Source organism: Pan troglodytes, chromosome 1 (assembly GCF_028858775.2).
Source record: "Pan troglodytes isolate AG18354 chromosome 1, NHGRI_mPanTro3-v2.0_pri, whole genome shotgun sequence".
Classification (NCBI taxonomy): Eukaryota; Metazoa; Chordata; class Mammalia; order Primates; family Hominidae; genus Pan; species Pan troglodytes.
In genome coordinates this window covers 130,283,181-130,307,778 of record NC_072398.2, presented here as the reverse complement: position 1 = coordinate 130,307,778, position 24,598 = coordinate 130,283,181, and the positions used below count along the sequence as shown (strand labels likewise).

The 24,598-nt window shown below is 38.9% G+C and overlaps 1 protein-coding gene across 11 annotated transcripts; it reads right to left on the bottom strand.

The window, feature by feature from the left end:
- Window positions 1–319: 319 nt before the first annotated feature.
- On the bottom strand, window positions 320–24,559 carry EXTL2 (exostosin like glycosyltransferase 2). 11 transcript variants are annotated; one of them, XM_063798980.1, is made up of 7 exons: window positions 23,888–24,540; window positions 23,484–23,782; window positions 23,188–23,340; window positions 17,302–17,377; window positions 5,396–5,823; window positions 4,716–4,786; window positions 320–2,356 (listed from the first exon to the last, which is right to left on the bottom strand). In XM_063798980.1, exons 4-7 carry the CDS (start codon window positions 17,304–17,306, stop codon window positions 1,868–1,870), a joined length of 993 nt encoding a protein of 330 aa, XP_063655050.1. In that variant the 5' UTR covers window positions 17,307–17,377; window positions 23,188–23,340; window positions 23,484–23,782; window positions 23,888–24,540; the 3' UTR covers window positions 320–1,867. The 11 variants fall into 11 exon arrangements, with proteins under 11 accessions (XP_063655050.1, XP_063655071.1, XP_063655058.1 ...); XM_063799001.1 differs by lacking the exon at window positions 23,484–23,782 and having other exon boundaries at window positions 17,302–17,413; window positions 23,888–24,559; XM_063798988.1 differs by lacking the exon at window positions 23,484–23,782 and having other exon boundaries at window positions 23,888–24,554.
- Between the last annotated feature and the right edge of the window lie 39 nt (window positions 24,560–24,598).

The following is a 24,598-nucleotide window of genomic DNA, read 5'->3' as shown; positions in this document are numbered from 1 at the left end:
AGGCGTTCAGGGAAAGACAGCTTTAATAGGAGTCTACCTACAATGCAAGAGTCTTTGTAATGTAGACTGAACTGCATTTTGGTTTCATATTATTTGCTCTATAATATCTGAAAACATGATATGATTAACTTATGTGATGCTTAAGACAAGTTTAAAGACACAAGATGGGAAATAAAATTTGGGAATATTTTTTCATGGGTAATGTGGCTAATGTCTCTACCTTATTCTCAGCAACATATTAGAGTATCATATCTAGAAATGTGTAAGAACACCAATCACAAAAACATGAGTCTGCTTAAGTTAACACAGAACACATGGATGGCAAAAGTTTCTTTTATTTATCTGCTAGAGGAATCATAAGAGGCAAAGAAGTACTACCAATATTGGACCAAACAGATAACTGACATTATCGATTTTTAGTAAGATTCTTAGTTTCTTTGTTTTTGTTTTTTACAATCTGACTGCATTGACACATATACTCTTTAATGTAAAAAAAAAAACCATCATATGTGGAACTAAATGCACGAAGACCTCATTATTGGAACATTAGCCATGATTATTTTAATATTCTCACAGCTTTGCAATTTTGAGACTATACTAGCATTATATAAGAAGGAAGAGGAGAAGGAGGAATAAGAGGGAAAGGAGGAGAAAGAGAAGGTGGTAAACAGAGGCCTAGTTAAGAATTCCTTGCCCTAGTGGTGAACAAGGACTAAACACAGACAATGGGTGAAACACAGACGCTAATTCACATAACAGAGAGTAGGCAACCTTAACAATGAATTGATGCAGACTCCTATAGAATTCCTCTGTTATGACTGGGTTCTTATTTTCTCCTCCTTGTATGTAGTTGAAATTTCATCATTATGAATAGTACCTTGGATCTTCTTTTTTTCAAAGTTGTGAATGCAAGTGTTTGGCTTTGTAATACAACTTTTTAGTATCCAGAAGATAACCAGTGCTCTACCAATAAAGATCTTTTGATACAAAGGGTTTTAACTTCTGCCAGTTCTTACTCATTTTTTTCAGGTTTTTTATACATTTCTTAAACAACACATACATTATGCAAAATATAAGAATTAATGTACATTCTCAAGGTCAGATTCAGTGACAAAATGCACTACCCGAATCTAGTAACACATTTACTCCTTGCTGCATATAAGTGGTGTATAAGAAATACAGGGTATATTGTTTTGTGATCCATGCAGTAAATGTTCACAAAAATCAAGCGAACAACTAGATGTTCTTCAGCTACTAAAATTAACTGTCCCAGTCACAAAAGACTTAACAAAAATAAAAGCATGGATGGTTACATCAAAACCATGCTGGACTGAGTTCGTCCTGGAAGAGCTGGTTGGCCACAAGGAAAGCACTGGCAGCTGCAAATTTTCCTCTTCATATGTGACTGAGACTATTCTCTTCTTACATGGCTTTACCCCATACCACAGGTTTTTGCTAAAGAGGCATTTCAGGTTTCAAATTAAAACAATTGACCTTTAGTGAAAAAGCAGAGAAATGCCTCTCTTGAGTTTCTGATCCTAGAAACAGCTTGCTATAGGTCCTTAAGGCAAATGCCAGGAGTCAAAGAACTGTAGAACAGTCTCAGGATGTAAACAGTAAAATCACTGACCAAGGAGTTATATCCCTGGATGAAAACTCTTCATAAGAAGACCTAACTGGATGAGACCAACTTCTTGGCTTTCAAAAGTAATGTGAATTTTATATCCTAGAAGCACTGCACTTTTTTTTCTATTGTAGAGACTTCTGGAGTAGATAAAATTCATGATGTTGCTTAAAAAAATACATAGCATGGAGAAGCTACTCAAATGCCAAGCAGTTTTCAGGTTTGTTTTTGTTTGTTTTATTTTTATATTTTTCTTTTGTAGTTGGCATATGGAAAACCAAACTGGGAAATCATAATGTTGGAGTATTTTAAGGGCATGCTATCATAGATATTAACAAGCTTATTTATACAATAAGACCTCTGCAGAGCGTGCTCAGCTCGATGCCACATTCCAGAATAGCCACTGTTGGTTTCTTTTTCCAAATTGTCCATGTTTACAGGCTTCACAAATATCCCTGAAGTCTTGCCAATATGCTTGGCAATGATAAAATTCATGGCAATATCATCACAGTTTTGAGTATCATCTATCAAAGCATGGACAGCTGCAGGTTGCCTCTGAAATAATTCAAGATATTTGCTATTGAAGAATGAGGCTCCAATCAGCACCATAGAGTACTGGTCACCATTTCCAGACCCTGGTGCTTGCATTTCAAAACTTCCATAACTGTAGATACCTGATGAAGTAGAGACGTGCTTTCTAGGAACAAATCCTACAATTTGATCAGGAAATTGCTGAAAAGAGGGAAAAAGAACAATTAAATGTCACATATTTTTAGAGAAGACATAGTGAAAAAGGCAATGATTTATTACAGAGAGAATGAAACTGATTTGTCAACTCTTCCTTATTCCTGGTTTCTACATTTCAGTTTTATCTAGCTCCAGGTAACTTCATAAATGTGTGTTCTGATATGTTTACAGGTCAAATTGCATCACAACCCAAACATCTCTGAAAACAAATATTCTACCCTTACAAATGTTCTCCTAATTCAAACATTATCTGACATTAACAAATTCCAGTCACCAAAGAGTCCAATCCTTCAAAATCTGCTGTGAGAAAAGTTGACTGCCTGAATGCTATTTATTGTAGGAAATAAGAGATAATGGGATTGTTTTGAAAATTTGTTCTAATCTCTTAGGAGTATATAAAATTATGGACCTACATGTGTGATTATCTCTTTTTCATGTTGATTTCGATGTTCATAAAAATTACTGTTGATTTTAAACAATGTTATATTTATCCCATTTCAGCTTGGGTGTTTCTTTTTTTAAAAAATGAGATAATATAAATAAATGTTTATACTTATCTATATAAAATAAATGTTTATATTATATATATGTGAGAGAGATGCATCAGAATCTGATGAAAGGATAGATGGTAGATGAGCGTGACTAAAAATAAAACAACAATCAGCAAACAAAAGAAAAACACTGAAGCATGGGAAAGAGGTAAGAATTTATAGGGTTGAAAGTTTCATTCACTCATAAATAATTTGAGTTTCATTCATTTATTGAACAGATGCAGAACTAGGGACACACACACACACACACCCCCACACACGAGGCTGAGTTAAATGCTATTTCAAAGCACTTATAGTCTAGAGAGGGCAGAGGGATATGATATGGATATGCAAACAAGGAAGTACAATACTGTGAGAAAGTTGTTTTAAGTGCAGCTGGGTAAATCCGATGGGCACATTGAGGGTAGAATGACAACTGTGTTGCTGGGAGGCAAAGGGGAAGGTCAGGGGATGGGGGATAAAGGCTGGGAGCCTTCAGAGAAGATGCGCTATTTACACAATCTAGGAGAATGAAAGAAATTTCACAGTTGGCTAGAGAGGGAAAAGGGAAAACACTAAAAGTGGAGGTAATGGGCAAATACAAAGACACAGATAAATGTCTACTCGAATCTTGCTTGCTTATACACAAACCTCAGATCATTATGCTATGCAGGGTTTGGGTTGGACTGAATTTAAATTGGTCAATGGACTGAAATTGTTTTTGATATTTTTATAAATAAAACCTGAAATCGTATCTATATATCTTTAACTTATAGTTTACTCAGATGGTTCCAATTAACCACAGTCCCCATATTCTGCCTCCATTTTTACATTTTGGGCAAATGGATTTTTAAGCATCAATAGAAATCTCACAGTTGAATTATCACATTAGAACTTTTTGTCCAAGAAGCTTTCATTTATTTCATTTCATTCCAAGGGCTGGAAAAAAAAATTGTTGATATGGAAAAATTTCATTGATCAGCACACTAGGCATGAAATTAAAAACTGAAGTTTTAAAAATGCTGATATCTGCTGAGTATTGTGATCACTTACTATTAATATCGAATGCTGTTATATCCCAAGAAGCTAATTTTAAAAGTTACCATGGCATAAATTCGATCATTTACTGGGTAGCACAGCGTTTAATTATTTGACACGGCTTCCAAGTACTTCCGTGCAGTTCCGGTTTCAGGTAATGGCAGTGCAACTTGTAAAAGTTAGCTATTACTAACACATATTCAATAGGAGAGAGCTGCTTTTATAGGATACTGACCAATTTATGCCTGCTTATTCAAGCTATGATTTAAGAAAAAACAAAACAAAATAAAACAAAACCCTCCTACCACAATGGTACATGTAAAATTATTACTGCAAAATTTCTAAACAATGCTCTCAGAACCAGGATTAAATTTTGTGGAGGTAATAAATACTTCCTTTTACAAAAAGTTATACACATTATTAACATAGAAATACGCTTATCATTTGAGACACATGTCTGTGGTCTAGGCAAAACACCTCCTCATTCTAGTTTTTGCTGGACCACATCTTTTCCCCATTGTTCTCTGGAAGGCAGTTCTAGCTCTTTTCCCCAATACACCAAAATATAAGTTAAATCTAGATAAAAGATACTATAACTTTCAGGATGGCTGAACTAAGCTCAGAAAATCTTGATTAGTCTATAACAAATTCATCCACCTTTTAGATAAATATTATCTAAAATATTTTAGGTAACTTCTATATTAACCATGTTGCCCTGGTTAAGTACTAGTCAAGATCTTATAAAGACGGTTTCATAAAAGAGACAGCAACATTACCTGCCAAACTGAGAAAGCAAAAACAAGGTCTGGGGTGCTGATGAGTGTGTCATCATCTACCATCAACACTGCTAAAATGAAAGGACAAAAATTTAAGTTGAATAGTTTGGAAATGAAAACAAAAGTAGTAAAATACAATAGTGTCTATATAGGTCATTCAAATGAAGTATTTTCTGACCCAATAATAAATAAGCAATGTATTCTTGGGGAGATTTGTCCAGTAGAAAATAATTTTTTTGGTATCATAACTGATTGTATAACTGCCTGAAGGGAAAATAATCAAGCAGTTATTATCCATCATCCTAGAAACTATTGGGCCTATAAATGAATAAAGCCAAGATTCTTTTAAGCAAATTGCAACCTCATGAAACTGTCAGGAATGGGAGGAAAAGAGGAGTGGCAAAAAAATATATTAAGCATAAGCTAAATGGCATCTTACTGTCAACTGTAATGCAATAATATGTAATTATAGCATATCCTTTATTACAATATTAACCTCTTTGCCAGGAAACCACTTCTTGACATCTTGGAAATTGTCCCTCAAGCTTTCCAAAGTGCTTTCTTAGGACTAACTTCCTTCATTTTTCTTCAGACAGTTAAGCAGAAGGCCAGAAATTCACGTCTGTCCCAGCTCTGGATAGCGGCAGCCTTTCCAGGCTAAGAACTACACTGCAACTCACCAATGGTTTCCAGTTCAGGAAAGACCTGGAGTCGATTTCTCATCCTGTTTGCTGTCTGTTGTTTGAAGATCACAGGGATAGGGTGGGGCCCTAGAGAATTCCATAATTCATCTGGTGCCTTCTCTCCAATATTGTTCCATACCACAATCACTTTGTGCAGATTTGGTACAGCCTGATAATGATTTAAAAGTTTCAATAAGAGATCTGTTCTGTTGTACGTCTGCATTATGAGAGTAAAGGAGTCCATGGTGGACTTGCCCTGGGATTTTATTTCCCTACGCAACATGAGCATCTTGTCTTCTTTAACACTGGGAAGTAAGGCAGTCAAAGCACCAGCTACCAGTAATAATACGAGGATGACCACCAAAGATAATCGAAGCACTCGAATCCCCATTACTCTCCCAGGAAGTTTGCAGATGTGGCAACACCTAGAGTAGAAATGGAAACAACATACAAATGTTAGCATTCTTACGAGTCCCTGTGTTTTCATGTTTTTTTCCAATGAGGAAAGATATCAATCTTATTTTAGTTGATTCAAATTCAGTTCTCCCTTCCTCCTCAATAAGGTAATTTGGCCTAAGAGATTTTAAAAAACCAGTTTAATATTCCCTTCCTTCTTGCCCTGCTTGTTACGCAGTTGCAGACAAAAGATGTTATACATACAAAATTGGAAAAATTAAGCATTTAAAAATTTGCCATCATTTTATCACTATATCTCCAGAACTGAGATTATTTTTCAACTGGGATTTTATTTCCCTTAGTAATATATTAATTTCAAATCTACACTTCTGCAGTAGCAGACTTTTTCCCAAACAAAATCATACAGAGCCATAATACATGAGGCAGCAAACAATTATGGTAGGTGTATTACTTACCAGCCCTGTACTATGTGCTTCATATACCACAGTATGTACTTACTCATTCAACAGATAGTTACTGAGCACTTACTTTGTGCCACCACTGTTCCAGGTTCTGTGGATACAGCAATTAATGAGATAGAAAAGGTGTCTGCTGTTAGTAGCAGAGGAGATGATAGGGAGAAAGAGATAACACAATAAACAAATTCAAAAGATAATCTGGGGTAGTGGGTATGAAGAGAATCTGTTTATAAAGAGAATAAATCAGAATAAGCAAGGGCCAGATTATGTGGGACCTCTGACCCTCATTAAAGAGTCTGGATTTTACTATACGCCAGATGAGAAGCCATTGGAGTGTTCTTGGATCTAATTTATTATTTATTATTATTATTCCCATTTAATAGTTTAGATGCTTACAGAGATTACATGCCCTTCCCAAGATTACCAAGTAATTTCAGTAATAGTGCTAGGATTTCCAACAGGAAAATCTGCCCCCAGAGCCTAGGTTGTTCATGGGCTTGGGGGTGTATTGCCTGGCTTTACATCCAGGTTGAACTGAGGCACAGCCCTAGAGCTTCCACAACTCGATCTCTCACAGTACAAATCACAAGGTATTATTATCAGCTATGTACTCTCCCATCTTCCTTATTGTACCTAAAAGGTCTTCCAGAGATAGCCATAGAACAGTAGTGAACAAATTGATAAGTACAGTCTAGCCATCCACTGTCAAAAAATTTTGTGTAATCAAATCCCTTGCTTATATGAGAAAAGGTTAAATCTCAGACAGTTTTATAGATGCCTAAAACTCTTATTCCCTGGATTCCAATAATATTTCATTTCCATGCTTGCTGACTCCTGCTGTAGTACTGTTGGCGTTCAATTATTTCTGTTTTTCAATCTTCTGCTATTTCTGCTTCTGATTCCAGGCTACTTACTCTTCCACAGGCCACCAGAAGCATTTTAGGTATGGTCCTTGTTTTGTACTTTGGCAACTGAGTCTTCATAGCCATTTCAGCACATCATGGATCTATTTTACTACTCTATTCAAGTGCAAAGCCAGAAGTGAGGAAAATGAACTATTCAAAGAAATTTACTTATGAAAAGAAAGACTGGAAACAAAAACCAATCAGGAGTTTCTAAACAACATATTTAAAACACCTTTAGGAAAAAAATAGATCTCTGAGAAAGAATAGATGAGATGTTATTCTTGGTGACCTTAATTAACCCATAGTCTATCCCTTCTCATCCCCACTTCTGGTACAATTTCTCTTCTTGGCTATATGATAAACAGTTACTCTCATCTATTGCTTAATACTGACAGATGTAATACAGCTGGATAAGACTTTTCACTGCTAACCACAGCTGAAGTATACTAACTGCAAAGAGCTACTGTCACTCTTCTTCTTGGTATAACACTGCCTCTGTACATTTTATTTTTGGTACTCCCCCTCTTCTTGGAAAAGTGAACTGTATGCATACTTACATAGTAATATTTAAGCTCTTGATTTCATGTCTTGTGGCTAAAGTCGGGCAATTGAAGCTAGGCCATCATTCCATAGGCAATCCTAAGACTGTAGTCTAAATTTAGTTTGGAATAGAATAGAATAGTTTTGGAATATTCTGTTCCAAACTAAATCTCATTTTACTTTCCTAATGATATCTACTCAACATTTTGTTTTTCACTGAGGAGACTTGGCAGTGGTTGGGTTAGTAACCATCATATTCCTGTAAGCTTGTTTCATGTTGTGGTGTGCGTTTTGTAATGGTAGAAAGTTTCCTCTCTATAGTTCAAGGACATAGAGAGATCATATATACCACATCTTTAACATTTTCTTTTGAAGTTTAAGTTTAGAGAATTGCAAAGAAGGACAAGGGCATACTCTCCATGACAGGACAGTATGCTCAGGCATGTGCAAGCAAAGGAAGAGTTTGTTCACAAAGACAAGGAGAAGATCATTGTCATTCAGCAGCTCTCACTTTTCAACAGTCCAGATTTGAAAAGTAATGTCACCTTTAGAGTAAGCTTTTGAGAGTGATTTCAAGGGTATCTCTCCTGGACTTTCTCTGCAGCTTGTTCTATTAAAAAGAGCAATTTTGTGTTTCTGCTTCTATCACGGCCTCACTCTTAAGGTATAAATAAAATAAATTATTTTCAAGGTAACCTCAGCTTTTCCATGATTATTTTACAAGGATAATAACTTAAAGCTTTAGTGTACCATGTTTTCATTTTATCTACCCTCTTACTAAAACAACATGTAATGTTAATGTGGTCAAAGACAAATCATTATGAATTAACAATCTTGGTTCAAAGTCCTTGAAAATCCTTTTAATATTGAACGAAAAGTAGGTCCCATAACACATATTTTCAGTTCTACATAAAAATGACCGGTTATAAGTACTGAGAATAAAGAATCACTTCGACTAACTGCATTATAGTATACCATGATTAAGATCTTTATATTCATTTTCTGCAGCTGAGTAGGAATAGCACATTCTAAAACTTACATAGAAGTGTTTCTGATCTCTAGACACTAATAACTTGCTATCTAGCAGTTTTAATCTAGAAAAAGTAATAAGATTAATTACTATAGCTTACTATAAATATACACTGTTGAAGACACTCATGAGTGACTGCTTCCTTCTCATGTATTCTTTTAAGTAGGAGTTTATCTCCTGTATCCATCACAGACATTTCCTTTCAGATAGCTCCTAATCCCCCAATTTTACCTGTATCAGAAAGGTTTCAGGAGATATGAATAATTTATGTCTTTAGAAACATAGTGTAAATATTTCATGTGGTATTTATTAAATAATGCAACCCAATAAAATTATGTAAATTTTAGTTTGCATAGTAAAGTACGAAGAGCAAGGACTTTATAGACTGTAGTGCAAGTGGCACACTGTACTTTGACAATAGCTGAGGTCTAGAACTCCATTGTAGGCCCATTAGAAACAGCTTCAGTACAATTTGGAGAATAATGATGACTTTGTGGCTAGAAGGATTTCACAGTTTTTGGTGTTCTTCTGTTCTTCTTTTAGAGAAAGAACCTATCATCTAATTTGCAGCTTTGAGCTTTGAATGAGAGATATGAGAAAAAACACATCTGGATGACCTATGTCGTACTTGGGAAGAACTAAGAAGTAAACATAAGCACCTCAGTTCTCTTGCCCTCAATTCCTAAACTTTCCCTTTAGGTTTTGGTTTTTCATTTTTTAAGTTATGTCTTTATATATTTGCTGACACCCTGCCTCATTCCAAAAAGGATCTGACAGCTCTTAGTCTATTCCCCTTCTGTCCTTCACCCATCCCCATGACTGCAGTAAATATAACTTTGATAAATACAGTAAATGCCAACAAAACAAAAATCCTTCCTCTTCTCCTCATGAACTAAAAAAATCCAAGATTTCCCCCAATGATATTTTCTGCACATTAATTCATTAGTTCTTTATAGGTAGAGAACACATCCTTTTAGTTATTTTGATACATTGTTACTTAGCGTCTTCTACACCAGAGGTCCCCAATCCCCAGGCTACACATCAGTACTGGTCTGCAGCCTGTTAGGAACTGGGCTGCACAGCAGGAGGTGAGCAATGGGTAAGCAAGCATTACCACCTGAGCTCCACCTCCTGTCAGATCAGCTGCAGCATTAGATTCTCACAAGCGTGCAAACCCTATTGTGAACTGTGCATGTGAGGGATCTAGGCTGCATGCTCCTTATGAGAATTTAATGCTTGATGATCTGAGGTGGAACAGTTTTATCCCAAAACCATCCCCCACCACCCATCCATGGAAAAATTGTCTTCCACAAAACAGGTCCCTAGTGCCAGAAAGCTTGGGGACCACTGTTGGGGACACAAAGGGTTTTCAACTAGAGATGATTTTGTCTTCCAAGGGACAGTTGGCAAAGTCTGGAGATATCTCTGATTGTCACCACTAGAGGGGAGATACTATTGCTATCTAGTGGGTAGATGTTAGGGATGCTGCTAAATATCCTGCGATGCATAGGACAGCCCCCCATGGCAAAGAATTATCTGACCTAACACGGCAATAATGCCAAGGTTGAGAAACCCTGATCTACATATAGGTTGCCTAATAAAACACACTTAAACATCATGATGAGGACTACTAGAGAGGTGGCTTCTGAAAATCCTACTGCCATTAGTTATACTCAAACAATAAAAGGCAAAGCCCTGTCTCTAAAACTGCCCCGGTAGGCCAAGCATGATGGCTCAAATCTGTAATCCCAGCACTTACGGGGGCAAAAGCAGGATTCTGCCTGAGCCCCAGAACTTGAGACCAGCCTGGGCAATGTCATGAGACCCCATTCCTACAAATAAATTAAAAAATCAGCCATCTGTAGTGGTGCATGCCTATAGTCCCAGCTACTTAGGAGGCTGAGGCAGGAGGATAGCTGGAGCCAAGACGTTGAGGCTGCTGCAGTGAGCTGTGATTGCATCACTGCACTCCTGCCTGGGGAACAGAGTGAGACTCTTATCTCATAAAAAAACAAAAAACAAAAAACACAACAAACCAACTAAAAAATACTGCCCCAATAATTACATAATTATATGACTTATTGCACAAACACAGAAACTCAGAGAGCTGAAAGAGACTTCAGGGTCCTCCTTAGCCAGTTTCCTTGTTTCACAGATAAACAACTCAAGGTCCGGGGATAAGGAGCTTGCCTAAGGTCATGCAGCTGCATGTGGCTAATCAGCAGCAGAACCAAGAGAAGACTCTAAACCTTCTGATGGCACAGTCCACAACTCTTTCCACTATGCTAGGGTAAATTCTGCAAGGATGTGTCAAAAAATTAATAAGGAAGACTGTCACTAACCTGCAAGATAATATAAAAAATTATACTTGTTATGTTGGAGTTTTTTAGTATCTTTAAGGAGAGATCACACACCATAAAATTTACCCATTTAAAGTATACAGTTCAGTAGCTTTTAATATAATCACAGAGTTTTGCAACCATCACAATTTAATTTTAAAACATTTTCAACACCTCAGAAAGAAACCCCAGACCCATTAGCAGCCAATCCCTGTTTTCACTTCCCTTAACCCCTGACCTCCATCCCAGCTCCAGGAAACCACTAATTTATTTTCTGTCTCAGTGGATTTGCCTATTCTGGATATTTCATATGAATGGAATCATACAATATATGACCATTGTATCTGGCTTTTTTCACTTAGCATAATGTTTCTGAGGTTCATCCATGCTGTATATATCATGAGGTATATATCAGTACCTCATTTTTTTTGTTGCCAAGTAACATTCCATTCTATGGATAGACCACATTTTCTTCATTCATCAGTTAATGGACATTTGAATTGTTTCCACATATTGGCCATTATGAATAATGCTGCTATGAACATTCATGTACAAGTTTTTATGTGAATCTATGGTTTCAGTCCTCTTAGGTGCTTACCTAAGAGTAGAATTGCTGGGTCATTATGTCAGTAATATTTAAATATCTGAGAACCGAAGTAGCTTTTCAAAGAGCATTATTTGAAATTACAAGTAATTTTCTTAAATGTGGACATAGAATAAGAAAGTAAATAATATATAGTATATTAAATAACAGTACAAATTCTGTCATGGATGTCTTTAAATGGACCAGGCAATTTGAATTTCCAAAGATCTGCTATAGAGTTACTTACTACATAATCTATCAAAGTTCCCTAGAAGAAACACCGTTGAAGGATTCTTTCCTCAAGGCTAGTTCCTTCAGACTGGAAAGCAATAATTATCCAGAGAGAAGCTGAAAACAAACATGCCAGTGCACAGCATGAACAAAGATTATGTTCTCTGACTCATAAGGTAGAAAAGCAATGAGCAACGTGGTGTTGTACAATGAGAAGCTGTCATTTTTATTTTGCTGCCACAGATGGCAGCAGAACGGTAACTATTCTGCCATTTCACTACGAGATTTGCCTCATACTGTCCAGATTGTTTCTCCTCTGGCTCATCTTCTAGAATATTTACTTGCCTATAAACTGATGAATATAGAATATAGATGCTCAGAAAAGGGGCCTCAGCTGCCAAGAGATAAAATCATTCCAAGGTTGAATACAGAGGCCAATGCAGAACCTGAGCTGATGCACGTAAGAAGATGCAAAAAGAAAATTGGAAGAGACGGCTCTGAAACCAATGACCAGTTTCTGACCAGGTTTATGGCATGCAGATAACCAACACTGTTTAAACTAAGGCAAAGGCGCATGTGGTGCCAAATTCCAAAAAGACATTTCCCCTCAATGGTACCTACATACAGTGAGCCGATCCACGACTCCATGTATTGGTACATGCTATTTTCTCTACTTCCAAAACCCTTCTATCTGACAAACTCTTACTCCCTGCCCCTCAAATCTCTTTCAAATATCACATCTCCTATAAATGTTTCCCTCACCACTCTCCACCCTGAGTATTCCAGTGAACTCTGATTACTGTGTTTCTAGTCCTTGTTTTCAGGTATTTCAACTATCGACTGTTCTTTTGCTGTTTTTTTCAGTCTTAACGTATCTTGAGGGAAGTTTCTGTCCTTCTTTATAATCCAGAACAGTGTCTGGCCCATTTTTTGACTCAGTGCTCACATCACTATAGTTGAATTAAATGAGGGAATTTATGTCTAAATTGTCCTAAATGTCAATGAATGCCTGAAACATTAACAGAATAAACGCAGATTAAATGCAAATTAAGGCCCAATTAAGACTAGACAGTACCAAAGCAACTGTTCCCTACATAGAAGAGCTGGGTCATCACCCATCTGGTGACTAGAAGAGCATGTCATGAAATGTGACCTCAAACACAGACCACACAAGCCCCCTTTCTACATGCAGTTCTGTGGCCAAGCCACTTGATAAACAAAAGATGTCTCAGATCTCTGATTTTTTTTCACATCTTTTCAAAGATATTCTGCATTAAAATATATTTGTTTTTTGTTTTTTGTTTTTTTTATTGATCATTCTTGGGTGTTTCTCGCAGAGGGGGATTTGGCAGGGTCACAGGACAATAGTGGAGGGAAGGTCAGCAGATAAACAAGTGAACAAAGTTCTCTGGTTTTCCTAGGCAGAGGACCCTGCGGCCTTCCGCAGTGTTTGTGTCCCTGGGTACTTGAGATTAAGGAGTGGTGATGACTCTTAACGAACATGCTGCCTTCAAGCATCTGTTTAACAAAGCACATCTTGCACCGCCCTTAATCCATTCAACCCTGAGTGGATACAGCACATGTTTCAGAGAGCACAGGGTTGGGGGTAAGGTCACAGATCAACAGGATCCCAAGGCAGAAGAATTTTTCTTAGTACAGAACAAAATGAAAAGTCTCCCATGTCTACCTCTTTCTACACAGACACAGCAACCATCCGATTTCTCAGTCTTTTCCCCACCTTTCCCCCCTTTCTATTCCACAAAACCGCCATTGTCTTCATGGCCCGTTCTCAATGAGCTGTTGAGTACACCTCCCAGATGGGGTGGTGGCCGGGCAGAGGAGCTCCTCACTTCCCAGTAGGGGCGGCCGGGCAGAAGCGCCCCTCACCTCCCGGACATTAAAATATATTTGAACATCCCTGTTTCTATGAAAGCTCTTGGTGAATGAGCTGATTTGCCTTGGAGGGAAAGCATCATTTGATGGATAATATCATCCTTGTGAATTTCCCCAAGGAAGTTTAGCAGGTCATGATAACCGGAAGCTATATTATTTAATCCGGCACGCAGCATACATGATTTAAACAGACAAAAAACCTCTTACTTGGTTGAGAAAAGAAAATTTAGTTTGGGTTCAGAAAGTGACAAAAACTACAGACTTCATGACAATTGGCAGAAAGAGAAAACTAAGTCAGAACACTACACAACTCAATTCAGTATTGCCCATGGTAAGCTTCTTCCATTAAAATTATAAGCAGCATAAACTAGAATTTATTGCATTGCAAAATACAAAATGCCAGAAATGGTACATGAAAGGTCATTTTTCTTCACAAGTCTTTTCCAGGTGCTATACAAGATTCTGGGAAGAGTTTTTGATGTAAGGTTTTTACCCACATTCAGGAAAGTCATTCTTTTCATTGTTGTTTTAGAAATGCCATACAGCTTTTCTCATTTTCTACCAATTCTATGCTCTCCTTCCAAAATGATTTCCCCTCCCTTTTTCCTAAGTAGCTCTTCTATTCTTACGAGGTTCTTCTTAATTCCTGTTACTTTTTTCACAAATCTAAAACAAAATAATTTAAATTAGTTTGTGTTAATAATAAATATAGCAGTAAAGGCAGGAATAGGAATAGACTTATAATAATAAAAGAGTCCATGTAGTGTCAGAGATTCATCTTGTGATCTTGTGTTTATGGCCAATTACAGTGATATGAATGGATCATTTAGATGACTACAATCTGGATCAACTGTGTTACGGACTAGTTATTAGGGTGGAAGTGATCCATCTTTTCTATTGACAATAGAATGGCTATGCATATATATGATCATTGATAGCCAATTTAAACCTTGTTATTTAGAAGGCCTAGTCCTGCCCTTTTTAGACTACAGTTCTGAAACAATTGCTAAAATATTGAGAAGTAGCTACACAAACTTCAGTATCACATTTAAGTAGAATGATGTTGCTGCAATAGGTCATTTAGCACTGCAAGCTGTGAGGAAAGCATCTCTGTGCTGATTACATTAAACATCACGTCTTCCTTCTGGCGGACAGGTTGAATGAGCCATTTCTTAACAGGTAAATCAGGCTAGAATGAACAAGGGCAGCACTGAAAATGGGATATCAGGCATTAAGTACCTGTGTTTCTATTTCCCTCCTCAATCCTAAGCTCTTATGCATTGCAAAAGCTGCTCATCAGTTCTAGCATTTTCTAGTTTTCCTCTTCCCCTTTCCTATACAAAGGATCTTATTCCTTCTCAACAATGCTTCAGGCAGCTATTATCAATTAACTAGAGTTTGCTTTGTTATCACTTATTTACAGGAAAATAACATAAATATTATGCATAAAGTCGTTTTCAAGCACCACTTGCTTCCTTCAATCCAGCTATCTGCTACTGAGGTAGACAATGAGGTCCTTTCTACTTTCAAACTGCGCAGGTCTGAATTATGCTAGATAAAAGTTCTTTCTAGCTTTGCACCTATCTCTTGGAATAGTGAATTAATTGTAGCTATTGATGATGATAATGATAATGATGATGATGTTTGGAGATGACCAATTCCATGGACATATATTAGGGCAGGAGTGAGAGAGGCCTTATTCCTAAGAGGAACATATCCATGACTCATAGGATCCAAGGAGTCAACGCATCCTAAGAGGAAAGCCTAGAAATAGAAAAGCATTTTTAGCTCAGTACAGTGCCATGCAAAATTAGTTCTAGAAATGGGTCAAAAAGAAACCAAGTACCTCTGCAAATATTGTACATTTACCATTCCAGGATACCGGAGATTTTCATTTGAATCTGTTTTGTCAGGCAACAGATCCCTGTTCTGTTCTATAGAACCCTTTCTCTTTTATCCAATATTGGTTTTCAGCCATTAACTCACTTTCCAAAATCACTTCTGTAAGAGAAATGGATTTCATACAGATGAATTATGGCTTAAAAATATTTTTAAGTATTGAACCTAAGATGGAAGCAATCCCACTTCATGTGAGCTTTCTTACTTTATTAGGGGAAGGTCAAAATATCCAGCAAATATTTATAGGTATTTACCACGTGCCCAGCACTAAGTACTAAGGGATGGTAGTGAGCAAGAAGAACCAATTTCTGCCCTCACAGAGCTGAGCATTACTAATGAAAGTTGTCAGAGCTCTCCCTGCTTCATGTTATAGATTACCTCAAATTGACAATGTTTCAAATCTTTAGAAAGAAAGGAAATAAAGTGTATCCATCCCATTTTGCAGAGAAGACATTTGAGATTGAGAATATAGTATTAAAAGATTTTTCCTGAGCCACAGAAAGAGTGGCAAGTCTAAATCAAACTCTCGACTCTCTCACTTGAGCTACATTGTATTTTCTTTTTTTCTTTTTTTTTTGAGACAGAGTCTCACTCTGTCGCCCAGGCTGGAGATAAGTGGCGCGATCCGGCTCACTGCAAGCTCCGCCTCCCCGGGTCATTCTCCTGCCTCAGCCTCCAGAGTAGCTGGGACTACAGGCGTCCGCCATCACACCCGGCAAATTTTTTTGTATTTTTAGTAGAGACGGGGTTTCACCGTATTAGCCAGGATGGTCTCGATCTCCTGACCTTGTGATCCGCCCGCCTTGGCCTCCCAAAGTGTTGGAATTACAGGCGTGAGCCACCGCGCCCCGCCCGCCACATTGTATTTTCTATGTCTTCTGAATAGTCTCTATATCCAGCTTTGTTCTGGTCTACAAGAATATTCAACTCTATACATACTGACGTCATTCTGTAACCTGGAATACTATTTCAATGGACCTAAGAGAGGTCTCTCAGTATTTTCTAAGATTTTGGCTTAAGTAAGAACTAGTGTTTCCAAGGAAATAAAACCAACTCTATAGGAGATAATTTTTCTCAGACAAAAGTACTGGTACTTCACCCATGTTCATTGTGGCCTTATTTGCAAGAGCCAAAAGGCAGAAGCAACCTAAAGGTCAATTGACAGATGAATGGATAATACATTTAGAAAATATGATACACAGGTACAAAAGAGTATTATTATTCTGTTTTTACAAATTAGGGAATTCTGATACATGCCACAACATAGATGAATCTTGAAGACATTATGTTAATTGAAATAAGCAGTCACAAAAAGACAAATACTGTATGATTCCATTTATTATGAGGTACCTAGGAAAGTCAAATTTATAGAAACAGAAAGAATGGCAGTTGCCAGGGGCTGGGAGTAGGAAGAAATGGACAGTTGTTGTTCAGTGGGTATAAAGTTTCAGTTTTGCAAGATGAAAAAGTTCCAGAGATCGGCCGCACAACAATGTGAAAACAGTTAACACTACTGAACTATATACTTAAAACCCGTTAAGGTGATAAATTTTGTGTTATACGTATTTTACAACAGTTAAACAAAAGCCAAAAAATATTGGTACTTACCTCATTGTGTTGAAGTTTAATTTTTAAAAAATTTCCTTATAGCTTCAGTAATTGATAGAAGCAGGCTCACTTGTCACTATTAAGATAAATCAAAGAATTTTCTGTGATGTTTCTGTCAGTCAGCAGGAAATTTAAAAACAAAACAAAAAATGGTGCTTTCAATGCCATTGTCCATAAGCCTTGAGTTACTTTAGAAATTAAAATTTGTTATTCTGTCTTCTAAAAATTATATTTAGGCAATGAGGTAGATGATTAATGACTTCCAGTGAGGTTGGTGCTATATTTTGGTTTTCATCTTTCTATTGAGGGTTGTATTAGTCTGTTTTCACACTGCTATAAAGAAATACCCCAGACTAGGTAATTTATAAAGGAAAGAGGTTTAATTGACTCATAGTTCCACATGGCTAGGGAGGCCTCTTATGACCATCATGGAAGATGAAGCAGGCACCTTCTTTACAAGGGGGCAGGAGAGAGTGAGTAAGCACAGGAAAAACTGCCACTTTTATAACCGTCAGATCTTGTGAGAACTCACTCACTATCACAAGAACAGCATGGGAGAAACTGCCCCCATGATCTAATCACCTCCCACTGGGTCCATCCCACAACAAGTGGGGATTATGGGGATTACAATTCAAAATGAGATTTGGGTGGGGACACAGCCAAACCATATCATTCTACCCCGGCCCCTCCTAAATTTCATTTCAAAACACAATCATGCCTTCCCAACAGTCCCCCAAAGTCTTAACTCATTCCAGCATTAACCCAAAAGCCCAAGTCCAAAGTCTCTTCCAAGGCAAGGCAAGTCCCTTCTGCTTAGGAGCCTGTAAAATCAAAAGCAAGTTAGTTCCTTCAAAGATACAGTGGGGATATAGGCATTGGAAAAATGCTCCCATTCCAAATGGGAGAAATAGGGCAAAAAAAAGGGGCCACAGGCCCCATGCAAGTCCGAAATCCAGTGGGGCGGTCATTAAATCTTAAGGTTCTTAAATAATCTCCTTTGACTCTGTGTCTCACATCTAGAACATGTTGATGCAAGAGGTGGGCTCTCAGAGTCTTGGGAAGCTGTACTCCTGTGGCTTTTCAGGGTACAGTCCCCCTCCTGGCTGCTTTCATAGGCTGGTGTTTGAGTGTCTGTGGCTTTTCCAGGCGCACAGTACAAGCTGTCTGTGGATCTACCATTCTGGGGTCTGGAAGATGGTGGCCCTGTTCTTACAGCTCCACTAGGCAATGCTCCAGTGGCGACTTTGTGTGGGGACTCCAACCCCACTTCTCCCTTCCACACTGCCCTAGCAGAGGTTCTCCATGAGGGCTCCACCCCTGCAGCAAACTTCTGCCTGGACATCCAGGCATTGCCATACATCCTCTGAAATGTAGACAGAGGTTCCTAAACCTTAATTCTTGACTTCTGTGTACCCATAGGCTCAACACCATGTATAAGCTGCCAAGGCTTGGGGCTTGCATCCTCTGAAACAATGTCCTGAGCTGTATGTTGGCCCCTTTTAGCCATGGCTGAGATGCAGGGCACCAAGTCCCAAGGCTGCACAGAGTAGGAGTAGGGTCCTGGGCCCAGCCCATGAAACCATTTTTCCCTCCTACACCTCTGGGCCTGTGATGGGAGAAGCTGCTGTGAAGGTCTCTGACATGCCCTGGAGATATTTTCCCCTTTGTCTTAGTGATTAACATTAGGCTCCTTGTTACTTATGCAAATTCCTGCAGCTGGTTTGAATTCCACCCCAGAAAATGGGTTTTTCTTTTCTACCATATAGTCAGGCTGCAAATTTTCCTGACTTTTATACTCTGCTTCCCTTTTAAACACAAGTTCCAAATTCAGATCATCTCTCTCAGGTTCAAAGTTCCACAGATCTCTAGGGCAGGAGCAAAATGCCACCAGCCTGTTTGCTAAAGTATAGCAAGAGTGACCTTTGCTGCAGTTCCCAATAAGTTCCTCATCTCCATCTGAGACCACATCAGCCTGGACTTCATTGTCCATATCACTATCAGCATTTTGGTCGAAACCATTCAACAAGTCTCTAGGAAGTTCCAAACTTTCCTACATCTTCCTGTCTTCTGAGCTCTCCAAACTTTTCCATCCTCTACCCATTACCCAGTTCCAAAGTCTCTTCCATATTTTTGGATATTTTTATACCAATGCCCTACTCTCTGCAGTACCAATTTACTTCACCAGGTAAAAAACTATGACCTGCTGAGGTGCTTGCTGAAAGCAAAGGGAATACAGAATGGGTAGTAGAAGAAGGTAGTGATCAATACCAGCTATGACCACATAAGCAGTTGCAGAAACTAGGACTGTAATTGTCATGAGTTTTCCTCCTTATTTTGTTAAGAATATGTTTATGCATGTATACACTTGTACTAAGAATAAAGAATATATCTATATTTCCCCTCTTTTTCCTGTATCCTGTGACATTTATTGACATCATATCAGCATTTAAGTGTTGTTAACTTTATGTAATGGCATTTAGGTTAAGGATTAGTATGCTTCTGGTTGTATAAAGGATAGCTGTATTGTTAGGCGTAATTATGACCGTATTATTGTTTTTATGTAAGCAAGCAATGGGTTCACCTTGCCTGCTACCTAGACCGAACGAATTTATCAAGACAGGGGAATTGCAAAAGAGAAAGAGTAATCTATGCAGAGCTGGTTGTGCGGGAGACCAGAGTTTTAGTGTTACTCAAATCAGCCTCCTGGAAAACTCAGGGATCAGAGTTTTTAAGGATAATCTGTTGGGTAAGGGGCCAGTGAGTTGGGAGTGCTGATTGGTTGGCTTGTGGATGAAATCTTAGGGAGTCAAAACTGTCCTTTTATGCTGACTCAGCTCCAGGGTGGGGGCCACAGAACTGGTTGGCAGGTCCAGGTGGGGCCATCCAGTTATCAGAAATGCAAAAACCTGAAAAGACATCTCAAAAGGCCAATCTTAGTTTCACAATAGTGATGTTATCTTCAAGAGTAACTGGAAAAGTTGCAAATCTTATGACCTCTGGAATAATGGCTGGTAATATTTAGAATTCCAGCCCCTCTCATCCTAACTTGGTGCCTGGTGGCCTTTCAATCATTTTACAACAACAGTTTAGCTTTTGGGAAGGGCTATTATTTAAACTATAAACTAAATTCCTTCCCAAGGCTAGTTTGGCTTACATTCAGGAATGGACAAGGACAGTTTAGAGGTTAGAAGCAAGACGGAGTTGGTTAGGTCTGATATCTTTCACTGTCATAATTTCCTCAATTATAATTTTTGCAAAGGCAGTTTCATTTATTTGGAGATTAGGTATGATTTCAAGAAATGTGTATGGGTTCAAGTTGACAAGGGATGGACTTGTGAAGGTTAATATTGTCAACTTGATTGAATTAAAAGATGCAAAGTATTGTTTCTAGGTGTATTTGGGTGTTTCTGGGTGTTGCCAGCAGAGATTAACATTTGAGTCAGTGGACTAGGACAGGAAGACCCACTCTCAGGAAGACCCACTCACAATGTGGGTGGGCACCATCCAATTGGCTGCCAGCATGGCTACGAAAAGCAGGCAGAAGGTGGGAGAAGCTGACTTGCTGAGTATTTGGGCTTCATCTTTCTCCTGTACCGGATGCTTCTTGCCCTCGAACATCAGGCTCCAAGTTCTTTGACTGTTAGACTCTTAGACTTACACCAGTGGTTTGTCAGGGGCTCTCAGGTCTTTGGCCACAGACTGAAGGCGGCAGTGTCGGCTTCCCTACCTTTGAGGTTTTGGGACTCTGATTGAGCCACTACTGGCTTTCTTGCTCCTCAACTTGCAGATGGCCTATTGTAGGACTTCACATTGTGATTGTTTGAGTCAGTTCTTTTTAATAAACTCATTTTCATATACGCATCTATCCTACTAGAACTATCCTAGTTCTGTCCCTCCAGAGAACCCTAATACAAGGATCCAGAAGCAAAATAAATGCACACGATCCCAACTATCTAACGTTACACATTTGAAACCAGAGGATGTATGCCATGGAGCAAAACATTTGAACATGTCAGCAATTTGCACTTGTATCCAGTTTCTAGATTTATATGAATTTGTATTCTTATGTACCTTTACAACTCCTTTTTTAACCAGCAGTTCCCAGGGCACTCAATTTGAAGCATCTAAAAGGGTCAAACAGGGTTGCAGATAAATGCCAGGGTTGATTACTGAGGAATGACAGATAGCATCTTTCCTATTCCTTGCTGACCATTGCCCAAAAGGAGCTGAAACCATGACTGAAATGAGCTTCTGCCCCTTAATTCTCTCTGCTTTCATTTCTCAGAATCCTCAATCACATGTCTGAGCAGCTGGGGTTTTTCCACCCATAGAGTCTGCATAGCTAACCTAATGCAATTAGTTGGTAGGAGAGATATAAAAACATATTTAAAAGTTCAGGGTAGAAATCCATTTTTTAGTTTAAAAATGTTCAATAGTATATGTATTTTATGATCTTATAAACCTATTTAATCTTGTAACATACAAAGGAATTAAGAATTCTGATTGGTGACTTGCAAGACACCATTTGAACAGAGTTGAAGAATCATTTTTGATTTTCCAATACGACATATTGAAAGGGCAAAAGGAATGGCTTAGTATTTATAGAAAGACTTACTGAGTGACAGCTGTCCCTCCACACTGCTCCAAGGGCATCCCTTGTGTAAATTTTAAACATCACAGAGTTCTAAAAGACGAGACTGATTTGCCTGTCACAACCCCCCGCTTTCTTCATAACTACTCCTTTCCATAAAATTCCTCCAGGGAAGGAACTTTTTATTTATCTGGCTTTGTATCCCCAGCACCCAGCACAGAGCCTGGCACATAGAAGACATTCATTAAATGACTGTTGAATGAATGAAAGAAACAAATTTGATATGACAACAAAGATAGGTTAACATATATGGGACAAACATTATTTGACAATGACAAAAGAAGTGAGGCACAGCCTGACGTTTTTCACTCATAGAACTTTTCCTGATTTAAATAGTGTCCACCTACACTTTTATATTGCAAATAAAATGCCTTTAGTTTTAAATTTGGTCATTATGCTCTTTAAGACTGAAAGATGTGAAGACATCACGTCACTTTTTGAAAGGAGAAGGTCCTCATGGGAATACCTATCATATATCTTTGGGGATGGGGAGTGGGGGAATTTGGGAGTCTCTGGAAACTGATGTAACTGAAATTAAACTTCAATTTCTCGTGCCCATTTCAAAACTATTTGAAAAGGGGTAATGTAGGTTTCTCCATAAACCACTTAAGCGATTTCTGATTTGTAGCAATACAGTATAAAATATAGGACTTATTTTCAAAGGCAGAATACAAAAAAGTTCAAAATGCAGCTGACCTTGATGAGTTAGGATTATGCTGGAAATCAGTTGCTGAAATTTAATTATTTCTATTACTTCTCCCGCCTTCTCCCAAGTTAAATCATATTGAATAACGGCGTTTTGGAGAAAAATCCAATTACCATAGAATTATTTATCTTTAAACTATCTAGTTTGCACCCAATTAATTTTTCCTCAGCAGTGCAGTAGAGTAAAATTCAAGGTCTACTGCTAATACAAAAACTTCCTTCCAAAAAAAGAGTAAATGCTACTAATTTTAAATATTTCTACATTTAAATTAAAAGAATGAAATATACGCTAACAAAGGCAAATACAAAATACTCTTCCCAGAACTTACTTCTGAAACCTAGCTGTTTTTACACAGCAGTTTTAATTAACATTTTTCAAAATTGTAGAATAAGTACATATTTTCAAAAATAAAACCACCGAATACTCCATACACGCACACAAAGTTCTCAGAACGAGAGCAAAACATGCATATATCCTCACTACAAAAAGAAAAATACTAACACTGGAGCATTTTGCTGTGTCTCCTTACCTCGAGTGCAGTAGATTGCAGTAGGGCCAGCCGATTTATTTCCCTGCAGCTTAGTTATCATAAAACGGAAGGGGCGTCTCGTTTGCTCATTTTTGTTTTTTTTCTAAACCAAGTAGCGTGCATCTATCCTTCTCCATTAGCTGGATTAACAACCTGGAAAAAGTGCCGCCCGCAAAGTGAGCGCCTGGAGCAAGGGACAGTCCCCGAGTGGCCGCCCCTCCCTTTCGGTGACGCTCCACTTCCTGTCGGCCTAAAAGGCATTCCCAGGAAGCTCGGTTTTGTAGTTTCCAGCCCACCTCCGAAAGCCAATCCTTTCCTCCATTTCTTCTCCAAGGTAACAACTTTTAAACATTCACGTGACGGACCACCTTCCCTCAGCCAAACAACTTCCCTGAAAGGCGCCGGAAGGAGCCTTCCCATCCACCGCGGGTGCCCAGGAAAGGCCTGTGGGGCTCTCCTCCCCGCGCTCCACACGCCCTCGCATCCCACCGAGGCGCCAGCTTCTGCCTGCACGTTGCTGAAACTGGCCTGGAGGTTCTGACAAGAATTAGAGCGGCGGCCGTTGCCCCGGGGATGACCTGGAAGCGAAAGAGACCTGCACGAATTCTAGAGTTTCGGGGTTTCCGCGGGTTGAGATTGTACGGGAAACAATGCATTAACCAAACCTAAAAATCAAACAAACACGTCTGGTAGAACCTACCATTAAAAAGCTTCTTTCCTATACTACGTTTAACAGCCTTTATTTTGAAAGACATTGATTGATGCCACGCATGGTGGCGCACGCCTGGGGTCTCAGCTACTCCGGAGGCTGAGGAGGATCACTTGCGTCCGGGAGTTCCAGGCTGTAGTGAGCCTCATTGTGCTCCAGCCTAGGTGACAGGGCGAGACCTTGTCTCTTAAAAAAATAAAGAAAGAAAAACATTGATCGCCTCCTGCGTGGCAGTCCAGAAGGGTCAAGCGCTGTTTTCGGGGTGGCGTGGAATGGATTCCTAAGATTTGGGCGCCCATAGAGTTAACGCAGCAAAACGATCACTTGCGTTTCCTGCGGACTGGCGGCAATAGAACACGTGGCTGCCTAGACTCTTAATCACTGATATCTACCACACCAGGATTTAATGCCAGTTGGGAGGAAATGGCGAAAGGGCAGGCGCTGGAGCCCATGCATCCGGGAACACTGGTGGTAGGCGGTCGGGTGGGCGTGAGCGGGCTCTCCATCTCCCAGCCCAGTCTGCAGGTCGCCACCTCAGGATTTTCTTCCTGAGTCCGGGTGGCAAGATTCCATCCCAGGTCAGCCCCTCACACCCCCTGGTAGTTGCCACCTCCTGGCGTCCCTCCAACAGCTCCAGCACCTTTCTCATCCCGCCCCCGCCGCAAGCCACGCCCTCCGCCGCGCAGGCCCCGCCCGCGACCG